The following is a 21,584-nucleotide window of genomic DNA, read 5'->3' as shown; positions in this document are numbered from 1 at the left end:
AGGAGGGGGGGGAGAGGAAGCGATCTGAATTCAACAGGATTTATAATGGAATAAAGAAAGTAAGTGCAGACTGCCCAGGAGTCCCTCTAATATTAGTGAGTGATTTCAATGCAAGAATTGGCAGTGACAACTATACTTTCCAAATTATTAGATCTTGACAACAATAAATTTCTCATCCGTATTTGGCACAACAGAAACTCTAAGGAGGTTGTAACAAACATTGGTAGTTTAGAATTGGCTAAATTTGTGATCAAGAGAAATTTTATTCCATTGAAGGGTAATTTAGAGGTTGATAGAATTGGTTTTACTTAAGTGAGTCTCAGAGGAGCCAGCATAATAGATTATATTGCTTGAAAATCATTCCCACTTTAAGCACTTCTATGGATTTATCTTTGGACCACTATTCTGTTCCAGCACAAAGCTCTTCTCTCTCCCAAAATCAAAATAATGTTTGTTGATTATGCAGGAGCTCTAGTTACAAGCTCAAACTATACTGGGTTCCATTCTTTGTAACATCTTAGTTGACAGGGTTCTGTAGTCAGATTCAGTTTCCAACAGTTTATATAATTTGCATGAGGCATTGGATCTGTTTAGACCTTTCTAGGTGAAAAACACCTTGATAGGATATCTTTTGAAGCCATAAGGAATATTTGGTTAATAATGATTGAAGAATAATGAAGAGGCTTATTCGGCAATAACAGCATAAGTTTAAAAGTACAATACTACACCCCTAAGACCATTTCCACATGAGGAATATCTTCCTGTACAGCCTTCGAATGTTGGCAGGTTTTAGAGCATCCTCTGCATGATGTCACCTACATACCGAGGCTGTCCAGCAGCTGGCTTGAGTTTTGGCCATTTTTAACTGAATTTACATCCCCAAATTGTGTGTCCCATTGATGAGCAACCAGTGAGCAACCAGGGATATGCTAATATGGAGGAGGAAACAAGCAATAATCTTGGCAGCTTTGTCTCCCCCTCGCCCTCGCACCTGCCCTCCCCTCTCCATTTCCTGCTCTGAGTAATTTTTTAAAAAAACGGTGCCATCCGCAAAGCTACATTGTCAAAGATAAAATAAAATCTTCTTTGAAGTGTCCATGGTCTTTTGGGGATAAGGCAGGCAAAACACAGTCCCCTTTCTGGTTTCTGGAGGTAGGGAATGAGCTGGGAAAGAGGGGGGGGCAGGTGATCTAGCAGCCTTCTCCCAGTCATACAGGGATCTGAGCACTTTGTTTTTTAAGCCAACCATTAACACAAAATGTCTTTTTGGGCTCTGGGGTCCATGTTCAGAGTCTCAGAAATTCATCCAGACAGAAATAAAGTCCAAAAAAACATGAATGCTCCCCAAAGGGGGGGGGATGCTGTATCATTCTGGCATTTTTCCATAGCAACATGGCAGTAATGATTTTTATTTAAAAATGCATCTGTGTTGTGGCTTTACTGCATAGCAACGTGGAAGTGCCTTTTTTGAAAAAAAAATTAATTTCAGGAATGGGGAGGAAAAGGTTTCAGTCCATGAGAGAACTGCTGTGCTGTGACTGACAATCCAGGCAGTGCAGGGAAAAGTTTAGCTTGTTTTCCCTTACACCTTCATCAGGAGGCAAAAAACTGTGGCGGGGCACAGGGAAAACACAGGCGGGGTCTCCCCATGGGGAGAGCTGCAAATGAGAGATTTACCATCCCGCATTTGCAAGTAGGAAGCCACTCATGTTTTGCCCCTCTGTGCAGAAATGGTCTAAGAGATGGTAGAACTGAAAACAACATATTGATAGCTGATTAAGATGAGGAGATAAATGGCCTTGAGTAAGAAATGGGAATATCTCATGTCAGCTATTAATAGCAATAAGACTTTCTGGTCCATTGTTAACACTGCTATTACTCCAAATTTTAAAATCTCCTTCTGTATCGCACCCTCAACATGGGAAAACCATTTCAAGGTATTTTCCAATGCTAATGCACCTAGCTCGTCTTTGACTATTATCTCTCTTGATTTAACAGAAACTTGACCCAAGAAATCAATCAAGGAAGTTATTTGCTTTATTAAGGAATTAAAATTAGGGAAAACCCCTGCCTATGCTCTAATTCCCAGTGGATTATTCAAGGCTGATCCACAGTGGTGGACCACAGTCTGGGCTCCAATTTTTACTCAAATTAATTCCAATGTGCAAGTGCCTGATTCTTAGAGGCATTCAATTATTGTTCCAATATTTACAAAGGATTCTATACTGGACCCATCCTGCAATTGATGAATTCGTCTTCTTCTTTGGAAAAATTATATTCTTATTACCTATTTAAGAAACATTTGGACTGATGGAATCAGAAGACATACTGGGCCACAAAAAGAGAGGCCTTAGGCGCGGTTCTCTAATATATGATCACTGTTTATTTTTCTACCATAAGGCTGAAAAATATTCATCTTTTAAGAGGGATGAACCCACTTCCACCAGTAGAAGGCTGAAGTTAAATGTCAATAGACAAAATAGGACTATAGAATCATAGAGGTGGAAGGGATCTCCAGGACCCTTGCACAATACCAGAATTCAAAACTATCTGCCTACCCACAGTGACCCCAATTTCATGTCCAAATGATCCCCCAACACCACCCAAAAATCTCCAGAATCCACCCTAGCCAGGAAGGAATTCACCTACCATCCCACTGTTGCGTTCAGCAATTCCCTGGGTATGCAAGGAAGGGCCCCAAAATGCGAATGCTGGCACATCCCTTCCTGCTCACCAACTCACAATCTGCCTAAGTTCATTAAATCAGCATTTCTATCTTGAGGGACCATTATCCCTCCTGGATGGCCTCCCTGTTGAGCCAATCTGCCTGAACATGAGCTCTTAATACGTTCCACTTTTATTCATGCCAGATTCCCTTCTGACCATGCTAGGATCTTGATTGCCTTCTTGTGAAATGCTGATGATCAGGCAAACATATAAGCTGTTCTTATCAAAACATTCTGGCTGCAAACTGGAGTAGGGTGAGTTGTATCACTCAGAACTCCAAGAGATTGATGGGTAAACTTGTCTAATTTCTACACTAGCAGCCCTGAACTGGTATCTAATCTAGCATTGCTCCCCGTCCTGACATGTTGGTGCTGATGAAGATTTGCTTCACTTCTAGGGTGTAATATTTTATCCCTGAAGCAGGTTGAACATTCTTGTCCACCAATTTTTTTTTACTGCCCCTCACTTGGCTTCTGGATTTTACTGACAATGGGACATGGATAGAAAAATCTTTTTTCTTCTTTATCTGATGTTGAAAGGGCCTCAGAAGCAATTATATGGACCTTGTGTGAGAACATCCCCACTGAACCTCATCAAGACTTGAAATCAACAGGCCTATTAATTAGGTAAGTGTCAGCAGTGAAAAAGATTTGCTTCTGATGACAGACTCTGAAATCTCTTTCATCTTTCTTTCTGTGAGAAAGAGTCAGTGAGTAGAGATGTCTATTGTGACACTCAAATATTTTAATCTAGGAAGCAGTTCAAGAAAATATTTTAATAGGTTGATTATAAATTCATGAGCTTGCAAGCAATGGATGGTTGCTCTGTGTCCTGACATATTTGGTCTTGGAGCTCAAACAGATCAACGAATTGTGCAAAAAAGGGTCAATGTTCCCTTAAATCAGTTTTTTTCAACCAAGGCTTCAGGAAACCCAGTTTCTTGATAGTGCTGGAAGGTTTTCCCGAAGTCGCACTCCTAACCACTACACCAAAGTAAGCCATGAGACCAGCTCCTCATCTTAGTCCTTACCAGAAATATTAAGTGGAACAGATATCTGATGAGGTATGTAATACGAGATATATAGTAATGATGAAAATGATGAATATAATAATACAGTGGCAGAATTCATTGGTTATAATAGCTGGCATAAGGACTGCTGTAAAGATTGATTATGAAAAGGAGGAGGATATGGGGAAAAACTTTTTCCCCTATGCTTGTTTATTTAATATACTACATAGTGCAAAGTAAATTCTGAATAATTATATGTATCTTTTCTGTACCCCTCCTATATTTCTATAACAATTTTATTTCTCGTTTTTAAACTAAGAGTAATAATTAAAAAGGGAGAATATTCCACAACCCTTCTCTGAATGATGCACAAACTCTACTGTCTGGAAACTGAGTAGGAATCAAACCCAGTTGTCCCAGTTATAGAACACCACACTTAACAACTTCTCAAGCTCAATAGTCTCAATAGGACTGATAGCATCATTATTAACTAGTAAGAAAGCCCATTGTAAGCAGGAATGCAATGGGCACTAGGACCCCGGGGACACCGGGAGGTGCAGATCTCTCTGTATCTCTCTCTCTCCCTCTCACTGTGTGTCTCTCCACATGCCTCACAGCAGGAAGTATAGCAGGTAATTAGGGCTCATTCTTAGGAGGGAAGCAGGGTTGGTCAGCAGCTTGGGGCAGCTCTCTCTGCCTCCCTCACAGTAGAAGTGATAGGAACAAATAAGGGTTCGTGTTCTGTCTGGCAGGTCTCTGTGTGTCTCTCTCTGGCTCTGGCATGGCTGAGGGAGGGAGGGAGCCAATTTGGACAGCCAGACATGTTCCACCCTCCAGGCTGTTTCATAAATATATAGAGGAACCATGGATAAGGATAGTTAGTAAAATAACTGATTAAATGGTTCAAGAGAATGCTTTAGTAAAGGGAAAGGGACTGTGGACTTAGCAACTGCATACAGTATTATTATCTGTTGGATGCACCTGCCATCACAGCTATATTTCCTACTTTTATAGTATCATTTTACATTTTACATATTACATCATGTAATATGATGACTGTAACCCTATTGTCTATTACATGTCTCATCCTAATAATTCTAATGATTTACAGGGTCACCAGCCTTGAGTCTGTGAGGGAGGAAGAATAAAAATACATACATAAGTAAACAAATTGCCTATAACCAGATGCCAAAATATAAAGGGAGCTATCATTACTACTACAGTCTGTTCAAACGTGAGATACCTAGTGGGAGTTCTGTTCGTATTTATCATAGTGAACACCAAACATCCAAAAGAAAAACACCAAAAATTGAGTGGTTTTGATATGCAGATTTATAAAATGTATAGACACAAAATTGGCAGTGCCACAAAATATGCAGTGCCAAACTGGTACAGAATGGAAACATAATATTGTGAATCCTGTTAATGAGGGCAAGGTAATATTATGGAAACTACATAACATTTTGTCACAAGGCAAACATTTACACCATTGGTCTGCAAAGTCTTTTTATAATAGAAGAAAAGTCTGTCTGATTATTATTTCAAACAAATAATTATTCAGTTTTTTCATATTCAGATTATTTAATTTACCTGTATAATTGCTGCATCAAGACATATCTGTAGAGTTGTAAATCCAGAGCGTAAGTACTTTTCAGCTTCACACGTATTAGAAGGGCCTGGACAACTAGCTGTAGAAAATCAAATACTGTTATAAAAGAAAGATCTTATTGGCTCAAGAATACAGGATTATCTTGATAGGCTCGAGAAGTGGGCTAAGCTGAATAAAATGAAATCCAATAGGGACAATTGTAAAGTTCTGCATTTAGGTAGGAAAAACCAAATACACCAATATAGGACAGGAGAGACTTGTCTTGACAGTAGGTATGTGCGAAAAGGATCTAGGAGTCTTAGTAGACCATACACTGAATATGACTCAGCAGTGTGACTCAGTGGCGAAAAAAGCAAATGGGATTTTTGGCTGTATCAAATGGAGTATAATGTCCAGATCATGGGAGGTGAGGGTACCGCTTTACTCAGGCTTTGGTTCAGCCTCACTTGGAGTACTGTGTTCAGTTTTGGGCACCACAGTTGAAGATGGATGTAGACAAACTGGAGCGTGTCCAGAGGAGGGCAACAAAGATGGGAAGGGGTTTGGAGACCAAGACGTATGAGGAAAGGTTGGAGGAGCTTGGTCTGTTTAGCCTGGAGAGGAGACAACTGACAGGAGATCTGATAACCATCTTCAAATATTTAAAAGGGTGCCATGTAGAGGATGGAGCAGAGTTGTTCTCTCTTGCCCTGGAAGAATGGACCAGAACCAATGGGATGAAATTAATTCAAAATAAATTCTGTCTAAACACCCGGAAGAAGTTCCTGACAGAGCGGGTTTTCAGTGGAACAGGCTTCCTCAGGAGGTGGTAGGTTCTCCATCTTTGGAAATTTTAAACAGAGGCTGGATAGCCATCGACAGAGAGGCTGATTCTGTGAAGATTCAAGGCGTTGGCAGGTTACAGTGGATGAGCAATATGGTTGTGAATGTCCTACATTGTGCAGGGGGTTGGACTAGATGACCCAGGAGGTCCATTCCAACTCTATTATTCTGATTCTATGATATATTGTTCATTGCCTATTCAAAAGCACTAAGGTTTTTGTTTGTTTTGTTTTTTACATTAAGTTCCTGCATTTAAAAATTCTGATGCATAAAAAAAGACCTTTTCACTCCCACTGAATCCTGGACAAGATAAGCCCCTAGGGGGTAAGGCTTCTTTCACCTGCTTTGTAATGAAATTTAGCTGACGGAGCTAAAACAGTTCTGCAGGGCCTGCAAAAAGGAGCTCTTCCGCCAGGCATTTGGTTGAGGCCAGGCACAACCAACAACATCTGCAGGGGCCCTCCCTCCCCCTCCCCAGAAATCCATCAAGGCATTCTGCTCCTGGACCTGTTTGTATTATTACTGTTTAATGTTGTTGTTACCCTGTTATCATCAATTAGTAATATTAATGTTAGTTATTTATATGTATGGTTCTTTATATAGTTCTCAGTTCCATGTAAACTGCCCTGAGCCTTCAGGGAGGGCGGTATATATATGTGAAATATAAATAAAATACCCAAAACAAATCTTGGCTGTGGTTGAAACATGCACCTTAAACGGTTTATTAGTCTTTGGTTTGATATGTACTTGTGTATAGCGTTTTGCCTTAGAATCAACTGCTGGCTCTTGATTTTTTTTTTGTTTAGATGTGTTTCAGAAGTCTGTCAGCGAGGGGTTGGCTACCAGATGGAACTTTGTGAACTTGTTTGGACAGAATCTTTGGATTCTGAATGATTGCAGTGTGATTACAGAGTATATTATCAATACAAAATAAGCAATCTACTGCTTTATCTAAAGCACCTCAAAGCAGCTTTGTAAAATCACATTCAATAAATACACAAACAGCAAAGCAAACAAAAATAAACAGCAGATACACCACAAATGCATGGTAAACTTTTTAAAAGCTTGCTACTGCACCTCTATGACTAGAATTGTGGGTACAACTAAATGAGTCTCTGGAGGTCTGTGATCAGATTTCCTATATGCTTTCCCTATTAGGGTAAATAGCAATGCAGTGGGGAGGGGATCCACAGCATGGAAGGAAAATGTTGAACCCCTTCTTTCATCAGGACCCCAAATTTATTCTCTACCCATTCACATAATCCAGGCAGTTGTGATTGATAAGGATTTTATCTAATCTGTCAAAGCCTCAGTTTTAATTAATTAATTAATTAATTAATTAATTAATTAATTAATTTCTATACCGCCCTTCCATATGGCTCAGAGAGGTTTACATCAGGGGAGGGGGGGATACATGGAACAAATCAACATACATACAATATATTACATAGACAATTCCAACAACAACTATCCAACAGTGGTTCTAAACAACACAACTTCAGGGATCCCAAACCACAAAAATATAACAAGAACAAAAACTAAGCAAAGTCCCCTAGAGAGGTCAGAGTGGTTCAGGCCATGGAGGGGATGTCTGAGGGGGACCTGTGGTTGGTCTCAGGCAAATGCCTGGTGGAGCTCCCTTTGGCAGGCCCTGCGGAACTTTCCTGATTAAAAAAATGCTGATGTGCTTAAAATATGGAAACAGTCTACAAGTACTTACATAACCTTAAAGAATACGGAAAACAGCCTCGTCTATTTCCATTAAACTGTTCTATTATGGCAATAAATACATTCTTCAAGCCTTCATTGTGAGCTTGGGATATGCCGCAAAACAAGCACACATTTCTAAATTAAAGTTTTAGAATATTATACACAAATGTATTCTTACCTCTTGATTCTACATAACTTGCAGATAACGGAACCACAGTAGGAGGAAACCTGAGATGGTAGGACATGGAATCTTTAAACACTACTCCCACAAAGTTTGGCGGCCTATGAAGACTAGCCTTTTGCATTTCTTGCTCTGTGAAAAATTCTTCTGTTATGATTCCTGCAAAAGATTCACATTACCCCCAATTACTCTAATCTCTCTCAACAGTGGTACAATACTACATTTGTCTGCCCAAAGTAAAATTCACTCTATTCATAGTTCTTTCATTCTGCAGCTGGTCTGGAACTCCTGGTTTAATCGACAATAATACATAGTGAACTCAAACCCATGAGAAAAGTATAGTGTTCTACTAAGGGACACAGCTTTCTTACATTAGCAAAACACAAGGGAATATTTTTTCTTCCTTTTCTTACACAATGTAGTTCTCGAGATCAGTCTTCCACATCTAGCATAAGGTATAAATTTCTTCCAATCAAAAAATATCAACTAAAAAAAAAGGACAAATGCCAAGTGGCTTCTTCAAATGACTAAGGCAGTAGAACTGGACAGTCACTGAAGATTTCCTCTTCTTGGTCTGCAGCAAAAGGAGGACAGTATAACTGGAAGATGAATTCTTCTAGCATAGAGTGCCTGTCTAACATTAGGGATAGTTGGCACACTGTTTTAATTCAGGGGAAAGGGTTTTTAATCATATCACAAGTAGGGGGGGGGGGGGGTTTGCAAAAAAATGTTATGTTTTTCCAGTTCAGGTCTATTGGACCAGGAAAAAAAATGCTATTTCTGAAAAATCCTGGGTCTGAATTCTAGTATGGTATTCAGATCCAGGATTTTTCAGAAATCCTATTTTCTTCTGGGTCCAATAGACTTGAGAATAATAATAATAATAATAATAATAATAATAATAATAATAATAATAATAATAATAATAATAATAATAATAATAATAATAATAAGCCAGCAGAACCCTGGGGCTAGCTTGACTTCTGCCGCATGGTTGAAACTGCACCACGGGAAAAGCTGTCCCCAAGATCTGCATGTGGTAGGATGCAGATCCTACCATACCAGATCCTCTTCCTGCCATATGCAGATATGAGAGCATCACTTGGGGCAGCAGGAGCTGGCTCTTTTGCACTTTGGTTTAAACAGGACCCAGATCCAGCCAAGGCAGCATGGAGCTCTTTGCTCCTGCTGCCCCAACTGATTACTGTAGCTCAATATCCCTCAATAACCCCCCCCCCCACAAACAACTGGCTTTTATTCCAGCTCAACTATACCAGCAGCTGATCATACCAGAGAATCTGTTACTGATTTAAATAACTTCCCCAAAAGTACCTTATTAGTAAATAATACCCAAATAATACCTTATTGGCATTTTGAGTATTTCTTCGGCTTGGTTTAGTGAAATACACATCCTTAATCACAAGTGATAACCAAGTTGGCTGTTTAGATAGGAGGGAACAAACTCTTATTGCTTAGACAAGATGGATGTAAGAGGCATTGCATGGTCAGTACTGTCCAAATCTGAAGGAATATCAATAACTTTAAATTTTGAATCTTTGCAAAAAAAAAAGTTTTGGTTCATGAAGGCACCAAGTGTTCCAAGGCAGCCTGATGGCTGTAACTTCCAGACAAATAAGGATTTTTTTAAAGACATATTTAGGAAAGGATTGAGTAGCATTAAGGTTCACATACCTTCTTGGAAGCATTCTGAAGACATTTTTGTAATGATTTTTGTTGTGAATGGTGTCACTGGAGTGTAGCCAATGATAAACTGAGACATTTTTGAGTAAGCCACAGAACCAAGATTGTTATCTGCAACCTCATCATATTTCTTGTTTGGATACATCATGCTCATTAATATTAACCAAAATAAAAAGAAAATTGGAAGCAGAACTTCCTACAAAGGAAATATACAAGTTAACATTGATAATAGTAAGAAAGGGCCATCTAAAGCTGCACTTCTACAGCTAGGCCACTAAAGACAATGATTTTGAAATAATATATGACAAACAGGATGACATAACAGTAACGAATAAATCTGCTAGTGTTATTAAAGCACATTTGTACTACTAACTATGCAACTAGCAATTCTGCTTACACATTGTGCCCTCTGGAATAGCTGCCCAGGAAAAAAACTGATGAACAAACCTCTGGCAATGATCAGAAATGCTTTTAAACATATATAAGGACCTGCTTTTTATTGCTAGAATTTCATAATATTGATTAAAGCTTTGTATGTAGAGTCTCTTATCCATTTAAATATTTTTCAGTATTATGCTGAGTTATTTCAATGTGTCCATGGATTTCAAAGGACTTTGACTGGAGTAGCTGACTGGAGTAGCTGCATAAGACTGCTCTATAAGTCTGAATATTAAAGTCACATATAGTTAACACTGTTCAAGCATCATAGGCTTTAATATTTATATATATATAACATTAAATAAACAGAGGAATTCACATAACTTTGGAGCTGCATGTGGAATAGACCAAGCAAAGTTATGAAAATAACTACTTGCTGAGGTTATTTGGGGAAAAGGTGGGGCGGAGTGAGATCTGTCAATACCTAAGTCAGCTTTTCATGGTTTTACAGCAACATAACTAACGGAATGCCAAGGAGGTAAGGGAAGTAATTGCTCAGCAAACATCCTTTTAGTTGTTCTCTGCTCTACTTCACAGCTTGATAAAGAATATATATAACAGTCTGCAGCACATTTCTTCATGAAGACTGATTTAGACCCAGATCGCTTCTCCTGCTTGCTCAATACTAGCATAGTGAAAATTAACTCACCTGACCACTACTCTTCTTAGTCCTCCATTTAACAAGATAGTTCTTATACAAAAGAGTTCGGGTTTGCCTCCACACTCCTACTTCTCTTGGAGCCTCCATTGATATTTCTCATGTGTAGCTTATTGAACAAGAAAACAAATTTGAAGTGTTTTGTGTGCCAAGCACTAATATTGTTTTAATCATTTAATGACAACAATTATACTGGGTTAACTTCAGAGAAGAAAAAACTACCTAATGGGAGTAAATCTGTGTTTTATCATCTATGTATAAATAGCCATAGATTTACTATAGAAATGGTAGCTACAACAAAAATACATTTTATTTTCAGACTACATTAAGAGAGTTAACACATATCACATATTACTCATATATCATGAATCATAAATATAGTTAGATGAAACAAAAATCTAAAATGCCTCAGGAGAACAACTGCCTTATTTTACAGCACTATTGTTCCTCAACAAATTTTGATTACATGTAATCAGAAATACACTTTTATCCAGACAGTGTACACACGTACAGAAAATAAATTACAGCATATGCATATGGATCAAGTTCCAGTTGGAATGGTAGCCAAAAACATACCTCATAGGAAACTTGTAAGGATAACACGAGGAAAGGAAAAACCATCTATGTCACCAAGGCACATCTTGGGAGAAGGGTAGCAGAAAAGTGTAATATATTTATTATTCAGTCCAAATTCTCATTAATTGGTTACTTCTAAAACATATTCTAAATGGCTATTGATCTTTATACATTTTCCTATATAATTTTAAGGCAGCCAACATCAAAACAATTAAAATATCCTACAAAATAAAACAGCCCCTTAGCTGGGGCTGGTTATCATTACATTGTTGATGGATCAATCCCTAGAAAATTCCTGGTGGGAAACATGGACAGTCCCAGCATAAATGGTTTCACCAGGCCCAACTCAAAATCTGTCCTAGGGTGTGTTCGCCCGCCGGTGCTCCGACACCCACTCTTCCCCTCCCCCCGCCCACAGTGCGGCGCTGGCTGCGTTGGAAGCGACTAGCTGCTTCGGCTGCTGAAGCACCCAACCCTAGTACAGTCATGAGACCAGGCCAACACTGCCACTGCCCAAGGAGCTTGGGGCAGTTGCGGGGCAGCACAGCAGGGGGTCGGGCCAGAGCTGCTGCTGCATGGGGCAGCCAGGGTAGTCACGGGGAAGCACAGCAGCAGGCCAGGGCAGTTGAGGGGCAGGGCAGTATCAGGCCAGGCCAGCACCACCACAGGAAGCAAAGAGAAGGGGAGGGGATGGGCGGGTCTGGGTGTGTGTCTGAGGAAGGGGGGAGGGATCAGGGAGGAGGTCAGGGAAGTGAGAGATATGGGGGGAGGGAATGGGGGGAGGACTTTGTATGTGCGTCTGAGAAAAGGAGAGGGGGGAAGGATCAAGGAGCAGGTATTTGTTCCACATACCTTGTGAGAGTTAGGCTGTCACTAATTTATTTCTTTTGTGGTAGATTTTGCAATATTTTAATTGTGTCAGCTACTTCTTGGAATCTTGATTTTCTGACTTTCCCCTACACCTGCATACTGCTATTGGGGCTCCAAACCCACTGATGGTTTTGTTTTTAGACTGATTTCACCATCTGGCACTTGTACTCCAGAACAATAAGTAAATGGATGATGAGGTAGTGGAAAATTAAAAGAAATTAAATTAAAACCAGTGGGCTGGGTGATTCTCTTTCAGGAAGCACACTGTGATTGGAGGAATGCTTTTTTCCTTGTCCATTCTTACAAGTTAGCTGCTGTTACTATAGACTCCAATGAGGAAGCAAACTACACATTTAGTGTGGACAGAACAGGTTACATTCTATTTCGATTCAACAGGGTGATTTGAAATTTAACAGATACATAGCAAATGGCTAACCCATTTACAGGGTCTGATGATAAAACCCGGCCAACTAGAACAATTAGTGTTGCAACTTCTTTCTTCTTTGAAATAAGTCAAACTGTTTTTCAAAGGGCTTAATGTTGCCTACAATGCATTCCCTATTTGGACTCTGTAGGGAAGGGTGGAGAAGACGGATTGGTATGTGGTATCTGAAGGGCACGCCCCTCCCGCCCAGGGCTGGTGCTAGCACCTGGGTTACTGCCAGCCAGGCCCCCTCTCCCTCTCCAATAATCTGTGTATCAGTCTTTTGGGCATGAGGATAGAGTTAGTTATCGTCTTGTTTGCTGGTTTTTCTGTATTGCATTGGTATGTCCTTTTAATGGGGTTTTTAATGAGGACTTTGAGGCATTGTGTGGGAGTAGCGGGATATAAATCACATAAATAAACCTATGGGATGGGTTATAAATATTATAATAATAATAATAATAATAATAATAATAATAATAATAATAATAATAATAATAATAATAATAATAATAAGTAACAACTTCCTCACCTTCAGACATGATCCATTGTTAATTCCCCCTTTATGAAACTTAGATATTTCAATATACCAACCCTTATTCATCCCTCTGAAGCTCTCTCAAAAGTCAGAACGTTGAGAAATAGTGCTTCCTCAAGGAGAAATGGGGGAACCTTTAGGGGTGATTTTCATATTCACCTTTTTCTGCAAGTGAAGGACTCCCAACCTGTGTTTCTTCTGAGCATCCTTCCTTCCTAGAAATGTTGGCATCACGGAAAAAAACAAAACAAAACTTAGTTTATCCGCATTTTTTTTGGGGGGGGGGGAATCTGAAAATTGATATACAACATATACTGTCCCATCCACCTAAACTTTGCCAGTCCCCAGGTGGGACCTGCGGATCCCCCAGTTTTACAGTTCATATCCAGGTGACAGATCAGTTTCCCAAGAGGAATAGCTGCTTTGCATGGTGGACTCCACAGGATTTTCCTCCATCGAGGTCCCTCCCCACCCCAAATTCCCCCAACTCTCAGCTGCACCCCCAAAGTCTCCAGGAATTTCCCAACCCAGTGGCAACTCTATTTATAAGTCACTACATATAAAGTTATACTTGCCATATTTATGAAATTTGAAAGTTATAAATGACTTTATTTTCTACAAAAAGAATATCCCCAATATTATTTGAGAGTTAAACTACAAATTGATGCACCCTATTTTAGCATATGTACCTTATGTTTTGCTATCTGGATTAGGTTGTCAACTCTGGGTTGGCAAATACCTCGATACTTTGGAGATGGATCCAAAACCACAAGACCTGTCAGCTGATAACCCAGGAAAACAAATATACAGACAAGATGGCAATGGCAAATCTTTTCACAGTTTATTGAAATTGGAAATCTGAGTTAATCTCTATTATTTATTCATATATGGATTTATCACCGCCAGTCCCAAAACCAGTCTAGCTCATGGTGGTTTACAGTAAATAAAAGAATATAGTACAATATGATACAGATCGAATTAATCAGTGTCCTAAATATTAAATATTATACATTCTTCTAACTTACAAATTATTCTGTAACTCAATTAGCGTGCTAATTGCTACGAAGTTGCTTCCCACTTATGATGACCCAATGAGAATGTTCTCCAGCGCATCTTCTCATGAACAGCCATTTTTATGTATTACAAACTGAGGGGCATGGCTTTCTTGAGTCAATCTATCTCATGTTGGGTGGTAGTCTTTTCCTGCTATATTCAACTTAATTCTTGTCTCCTCATTGCATGACCAAATAACAATGGGCTCATTTTATTCACTTTAGCTTCTAGGGAGACTTCTGACTTGATTCAATCTACAATTTACTTATTTGTCTATTTGGTGGTCCACGTCAGCCGTAAAACTTTCCAACGCCACATTTCAAGGGAATCTACCTTCTTCATTGTCCAACTTTCACACCCATATATAGTAATGGGGAATTAATTTGATCTTGGTTGCCAGTGACATATCCTTCTGTATAAGGACATTTTCTAGCTACTTTATGTCTGCCTTCCTCAGTGGCAACCTGATTTCTTGGGTACATTCTCATTTTTGGTTGATGATGGAGCCAGTGACAGAAAAATACATTTGTGTGGTCGCTGATGGGGAAAATGGCGTGGTCTGAGGCAGTGGCGGCAGGAGGCAGAGTGGTTCATGCGACCTCATTTTAAAGCCGCTACGTGACCATGCCCCTTCCTGGTCACACAGCTGGCATGCTGCCCGCAAATTCCCTGTCCAGAGCATGTGCGCTGTGGCATGCTCTTTGTGCTCTGGGCTCCCCTGCCTCTGCAATGGTTGACACATGCTTAGGGTGGCGGCTTTTCTTGGCATTAAGAGAATTGATTTTTTTAAAGCAAAAACATAAATCATAGGGATATGGAGGGAAGGTGAGAGGTAGAGTGGCTCTGAACATCAAAAGGTATGAAGTTCTATAAAAATGTGAAACTAAGAGAAACTTTTGCTTTCAGAAATGCTATGGGTGGATATAATGGGCACAAAAGGAAGCTTGACACTACGAGTTTGTTATTACTCACTAGATCCAAAGTTACAAAATGATTTGAAAACACCAAAAGAATTAAGTAAAGCAGCTAGACAAAAAAAACCCTGTCATAAGTGATTTTAATTATCCACACATTGATAGGATCAATATGAGTTAAAGTCAGGAGGAACAAAGTAGATTTCTAGATACTCTCAATGACTGTGCCATGGAGCAGATGGCCACTGCACCTACCAGCCAGGGAGACAGTGGGACCATTGGATGACCAAAGAGAAAAAAGATTACTAAAGGATGACAGGTAAATATCAGGGGAGCTGAATGGTTTTTGCCTCTGACTTGAACTGTGTAAGATGCCCACTCCAATTTCATGAAGAGTGTTGAAAGACCTAGTCAGCCGATATTCTGAGAGAGAAGGTCCTGTGACTGATGGACAAATTAAAAACTGATAAATCATCAGGGGGCATTTAATGAGCAGTAGGCTTAGAACAGATTAAATGAAGTACTTCTTCTCCAAGTTAACACATGGAATTCATTGCTACAAGAAGTAGTGGCAGCTACAAGCACAGACAGCTTCAAGAGGGGTTTGGATAAACATATGTGACAGAGCTCCATCAGTGGCTATAAGCCACAAGGTATAAATGAAATACTATGGCTGGGGCAGTGATGCTCAGTATTCTTGGTGTTCGGCGGAGAGAAGGGGATAGTGGAAGTGTTCCTGGAGTTCTTGACCTGCTGATGGTCCTCCTGATGATGCCTGGGTTTTAGTCACTGCATGATATAGAGCAGTGGTCCCCAACCTTTCTGAGGTTGCCGACCGGCAGGGCATTGGGGCGCGGCCCGCGGCCTGCGCGGGCCACGCCCACGCATCGCGCCGCACTTGCGGGCCGCGCCCCGCACATCGGGCCGCGCCTGCACGGGCGCAGCCAGCCCTGATTCCCTCTCCCCACCCTCCCGCAGTAAGAAGCTTCCTGGGCCGCAAGCTTGCGGCCTGGGAAGTTTTTACTGCGGGGGGGGGGCAGGGAGAGGGAGCCGAGGCCCGGTGCCATGGCCTTCGCGGCCCGGTGCCGGGCTGCGGCCCGCAGGTTGGGGACCACTGATATAGAGTGGAACTGAAAGGGCCATTGTCCTGATCCAACTGGGCTTTTCTTATGTTCAAAAGCTGAGGCTGGGAAAGGAAGGAAACATTATACAAAAAGAAGTGGCTTTGTAAATGCATTATTATTTATATCCTGGTCTCCCCCATGGGCCCACGTTCTCCTAAGTCTAAGAACTTCCATCTCCTGGTGGCTCTCAATCTAAACAAAATAATATTGGAGATAAAGGTAAAAGGTAAAGGTATTCCTTGTGCAAGCACCAAGTCATGTCTGACCCTTGGGGTGACGCCCTCTAGCGTTTTCATGGCAGACTCAATACAGGGTGGTTTGCCAGTGCCTTCCCCAGTCATTACCGTTTAACCCCCAGCAGCAAGCTGGGTACTCATTTTACCGACCTCGGAAGGATGGATGACTGAGTCAACCTTGAGCCGGCTGCTGGGATTGAATTCCCAGCCTCATGGGCAGAGCTTTCAGACTGAATGTCTGCTGCCTTACCACTCTGCGCCACAAGAGGCTCTAATATGGGGAATACTAGCTGCCAAATAAATTTAAAAAATAATTTTTATATCAGCAAGATGCAAACTGGCAAGGCAGCTTAGTTCAGTCTGTTCCCTCTTTCTTCATATAAAACAAAACACAGATGGACATTTTAGCAAGTGTCGAAGTCAGCTTTCTTCCTTCAGTTCTAATAAGGTAATACATTACCCCCTCCCCAAAAACCTTGCAGTATCCTTCACAATTCTTTAAAAAATCTAAACACCCTGAACATTAACAGCAGAGACGTGTAGCTATATTTGTAGCTGGCAGTCTTCAAGCAAAGGTTGGATACACACTTTTCCTGGATGCTTTAGGATGCTTAGGGCTGATCCTGCGTTGAGCAGGGGGTTGGACTAGATGGCCTGAATGGCCCCTTCCAACTCTATGATTCTATGATTCTATATTTATTTATTAGATTTTTATACTGCCCTCCCATACGGCTCAGGGCGGTTCATATAAAACACTGCAGGGGTAATACATAGAACAGTCTAAACATTTAACACAGTCATAAAATAATATATGAACAATACTCCAACAGTGGTTTCTAAATTAACAAAATTTCAATAATATAATAACAACGTAGACAAAACCTGTACTTAAAGGACCATTACAAAGACAGGTCTATAAGGTTTATTGGAGATGAGCTAAGGAGTACTCTGACATGACTTTCTAAAAAGGACCAAGCATGATTTGGTAGGGGAATGGAATGAAGGCAGCCCTTTCTATGCTTACGTGTGTATGTAAAATGCCATCAAATTGTTGTATCATATGGCGAGCTGGCAAGGTTTTCAAGGCAAGAAACATTCAGAGGTGGTTTGCCATTGCTTTCCTCTGCAAAGCAATTCTCGAATGCCTTGGTGATCTCCCATCCAAAAACTAACCAGGGTCAGCTCTGTTTAAACTTTTGGGATCCAATGAGATCAAGGTAGTCTGGGCCACCCAGGTCAGCGTTTCTTATTCTTTAGAGCTACTACAAATGACACTGATGTGACACTTACCCAGTGCCAGATTACATCAGCACTCTGAAGCATCCAACAGCTAACTAAAACAATACTCCCTGTTTCTTTATTGTCACTTCAGAACACAGCTAAGGATTTAGGTTTGTCACCTGCTGTGGATGCATCTTTAACTTTTGTCTTGTATTTTTAATTCTCCAGCTAGTTTCTCACAACATCCTCTAGCTTTCAGGGCCAGGTGAAGGTTCACTCCTGGAAAGACTTGACTAATTCTAATGACCATTTAAAACCACGTTTAAACCACAGTATGAACAAATACTGTGTGTGGATGCTGTGACACAGTTTACTAATGTAACAAGATTAAGTTTTGCTTTTATATTCCTACTGTTATGATGGTCAGTTCTTAGTCAGATGGAGAGTGCTTGCACTCAAAAGCTCACACCTTGAATAAATCTTTGTTGGTCTTAAAAGTGCTACTGGACTCTGATTTTATTGTGCTACTTCAGACCAACACGGCTATTCATTTGAATCTATCCAGTATGAACAAATGTTTAAACTTATAAAACATCTAGAATCGTAATTCTGGCTGCCAGTCAACACTAGCTTATTTTTAAAGTAAGTACCACTGAACAGGATAAGTTTTGTGATTTAAAGTGCGCAGAATGAGGTTGCACAATCAGTTTAGATTATTTAATCAGGTTCTTTCTTCCAAATTATAATTTATGTGAGTTGTTTACTCGTACTAACATGCTAAGGAGGAAATTTTCATTAATCACAGCATTTTAATGTGAAGGAAAAGATCGTATTTGTAATAGAAGAGGGGCCACTGACTTCTACTTTATTTCATATTCAGAGAATTGTAACAACCAGCTTCTTCCGCAGCATTCTTAATATTTAAAAACCCTACTCCTAAACTAGCCTAGCTCAAATATCAGCATAAGCACTTTTAAGGAACATTACTATTTACATGCAGTAGATCAGGGATAGTCAACCTGTGGTCCTCCAGATGTCCATGGACTACAATCCCCATGAGCCCCTGCCAGCGTTTGCTGGCAGGGGCTCATGGGAAGTGTACTCCATGAACATCTGGAGAGACCACAGGTTGACTACCCCTGCAGTAGATAATGAAATAAGTAATGTAGCCACATTCAATTGAACAAACTTACCTTATCTGTTACCAGCAAAAGACGCCTATTTATTCTGATAATCTGAGCTACTGAATATACTCTGGGGCAGGGGTAGTCAACCTGTGGTCCCTCCAGATGTCCATGGACTACAATTCCCATGAGCCCCTGCCAGGAAACGCTGGCAGGGGCTCATGGGGATCGTAGTCCATGGACATCTGGAGGACCACAGGTTGACTACCCCTGCTCTGGGGTAGCCAAATATTGCTCTACTTCTATTTGAAAAACTTCTATTCTGGTTTTGACTCTAAGTCAAACTTCTTCAGAATTCATTCTCAACAAAGCACTACATCATCCTCAACAATACCGTTAGCTTATAATCAGCGATCTCACAATAATGGATATTTGTTACATAAGCAAATTATTTAAGCAACAGATATTACCTTGCGGACTGAATGTGTCGCTCGTTTCTTTCTCTAATTCCAAACCACTTAAGAGTTGACACTTCATCATCTGCACAGTTGCTACCATACCACTTTCACGCCGAATTAACATGCAACCTACGAGCAAGGAAACCGCTACCTGCGCACGCAGCTGGGAAACCCCTTCCGCACAACCATACAGACCTCTTGAGCCCCATGCCTCAGCAACACGCATGCCCCTTTTTGCCCAGAGGCCAAGGTAATGAAGGACACCCTGGCCGGCTTGCTTCATAAATATCGGCAGAGCCGGCCAAATCCACCTGCAGGCAACCATCAGCCAGCGCGGCCTATAAGCCGAAACTGCGGCGGGGGAGTTGCTCGTGCAACAACGCCCGCCAGAGCCTCCAAGGAGCTGCCCAGGTGCTCCGCCCGGCCCCCGGCGTTGTTCCCAAAAAGAAGCAGGGGATGAGGGGCGGCTCCTGTCACCGGCACTCGCCGCCCCGCTCCCTGCGCCACCTCAGTCTCCCCCTTCTTCTCGCCCTCCTCCCCCCCCCCGCCCTCCCCTCTCCTCTCCCCTGCAGCCTGTCGCTCTCCCTCTCTCCCTGCCGGCAGCACCTCAGAGGCCAACGGCCTTCCCAGCGCGGGGGAAATTCCCTCGGGGGGAAGAGAAGGGAAGGCAGAGTCGCAGATTCCCTACCGGCGCCAGCGGCAGCGAGATCTCCTCCGACCCTCAGTGGCGAGGGGGCGGAGTAAGACGGAGCTCCCACCCTCCCAAGAAGCTCGGCAAGGGCACCCAGCGCGCTGGCAGAACCGCCCACCCCGCCGTGCGGTGGGGGTTAGCGCCTGCCTTGGCGACTGAAATGTCAGCAGGCGCCGAGCTGGAGACCAGCGCTTGGACGGGGCGCCTGCCGTCGTCCTTCTCGCCTCTCGCCTGGGGCGGCCTCCTCGGGGCCCAGGGAACGTCGCTTGCGTCAGGAGCGAGCTTCCCCGTTGCCCTGCTCAGGAGAGCCGTCCACCAACCCAATGGACAGCGTTGTCCGCCAACCCGGCAGGGTCAGTCACGACGTGACATGGAAGGTGGCTTTTAACGTCGCCGTCTGGATTGGCGGTTTTGCTTGACACAGAGAACGTAGCTTTCTCACAGAAACAGCCAGTAGGGGTATCTTTACACGACAGAGAGGATGTACTGAAAGAAATGACAAGAATGTCCACTGAGAGATGCCTGAAAGCCTGAAAGTCCACTGGATGACAGGAGAGCCAGGAATGACTCATTCAGCTCTGGGGACTGTCACTGCGGTTCCAGAAGGTTTACACTGCTCCTAAGGGCCATTTTTCCACTCCATAGGATGTCACACCACACCCAGAGCAGGCTTTTCTAAATTTGTTCCTCGTGATCTTTGCAGTTTGGTGTGCTGCGGTATATATCAATGGAGCCCATGCGAACCAATTGGCATTCCTGGCTCCCCTGATACCCAATGGACCTCCAAGCAGCTCCCATTGTTCCCATTGTGATGCTAAGGAGGGAATTTTCATTAATCACAGCATTTTTATGTGAAAGAAAAGATCGTATTTGTAATAGAAGAGGGGCCACTGACTTAGAACATTTCCACTACAGACATCCCAGTCTCTGCTTAATGACGTTCCACCTGCACACACGGTCCATTTTAACCCAGCAATTCTTAACTTTTAATCTGCTAGCATCTATTAAGTATGCAAGAACATCATCCCTCCACTCAAGTGCCAAGTAAAAACTGGTACAGAATTGAAACAAAAATATTGTATATCCTGTTACTGGATGTATGGGTAATTCTATGAAAATCACATAACATTGTCATGAAGCAGAATAGAGTAATAATAGTTATAAATTTATTTTTATATCCTGCACTTCTCAGTTGACTCAGGGCAAGTAACATCAGATTAAAACATGATATAGATATGCATATAAAACAAATTAACTATTAATTTGGTTTTTAAATTATTAAAATATATCAATCAATACTGCCTATTTTACAGTTTCAGATCTACTAAGGGGTTACATGATGTTTACTCTCTGGGCAGTTAGGTGGGTTCTTCAGTTATACATGTTTTCTTTTTGCTAGTCATATACACTTCGGGATAAACATTTCTTTTTCTGAAACTGAAGTTATTTGGTCTTTGCAATGATAACATAGGGTCAGCCTCCAAGTGTAATTGCAACTGA

At 41.5% G+C, this 21,584-nt stretch overlaps 1 protein-coding gene across 3 annotated transcripts in view; it reads right to left on the bottom strand.

The window, feature by feature from the left end:
* The window catches only part of ABCA5 (ATP binding cassette subfamily A member 5), an 89,169-nt gene extending 68,700 nt beyond the window's left edge, over positions 1–20,469 (bottom strand). The window contains exons 1-7 of one of the 3 annotated variants that reach the window (XM_077328351.1): positions 20,000–20,469; positions 13,423–13,478; positions 11,432–11,495; positions 10,847–10,964; positions 9,751–9,955; positions 8,056–8,217; positions 5,327–5,424 (exon numbers count right to left, since the gene is read on the bottom strand). In XM_077328351.1, coding sequence (XP_077184466.1) covers positions 5,327–5,424; positions 8,056–8,217; positions 9,751–9,955; positions 10,847–10,945 — 564 coding nt within the window. In that variant the 5' untranslated portion in view covers positions 10,946–10,964; positions 11,432–11,495; positions 13,423–13,478; positions 20,000–20,469. Of the gene's footprint in view, positions 1–5,326; positions 5,425–8,055; positions 8,218–9,750; positions 9,956–10,846; positions 10,965–11,431; positions 11,496–13,422; positions 13,479–19,405; positions 19,829–19,999 lie in introns of those variants that run through there. The other 2 variants (XM_077328350.1, XM_077328352.1) reach the window with 2 other exon arrangements.
* Between the last annotated feature and the right edge of the window lie 1,115 nt (positions 20,470–21,584).

Source organism: Paroedura picta, chromosome 3, assembly GCF_049243985.1.
Source record: "Paroedura picta isolate Pp20150507F chromosome 3, Ppicta_v3.0, whole genome shotgun sequence".
Lineage (NCBI taxonomy): Eukaryota > Metazoa > Chordata > Lepidosauria > Squamata > Gekkonidae > Paroedura > Paroedura picta.
This window is presented reverse-complemented; position numbering and strand designations above follow the sequence as displayed.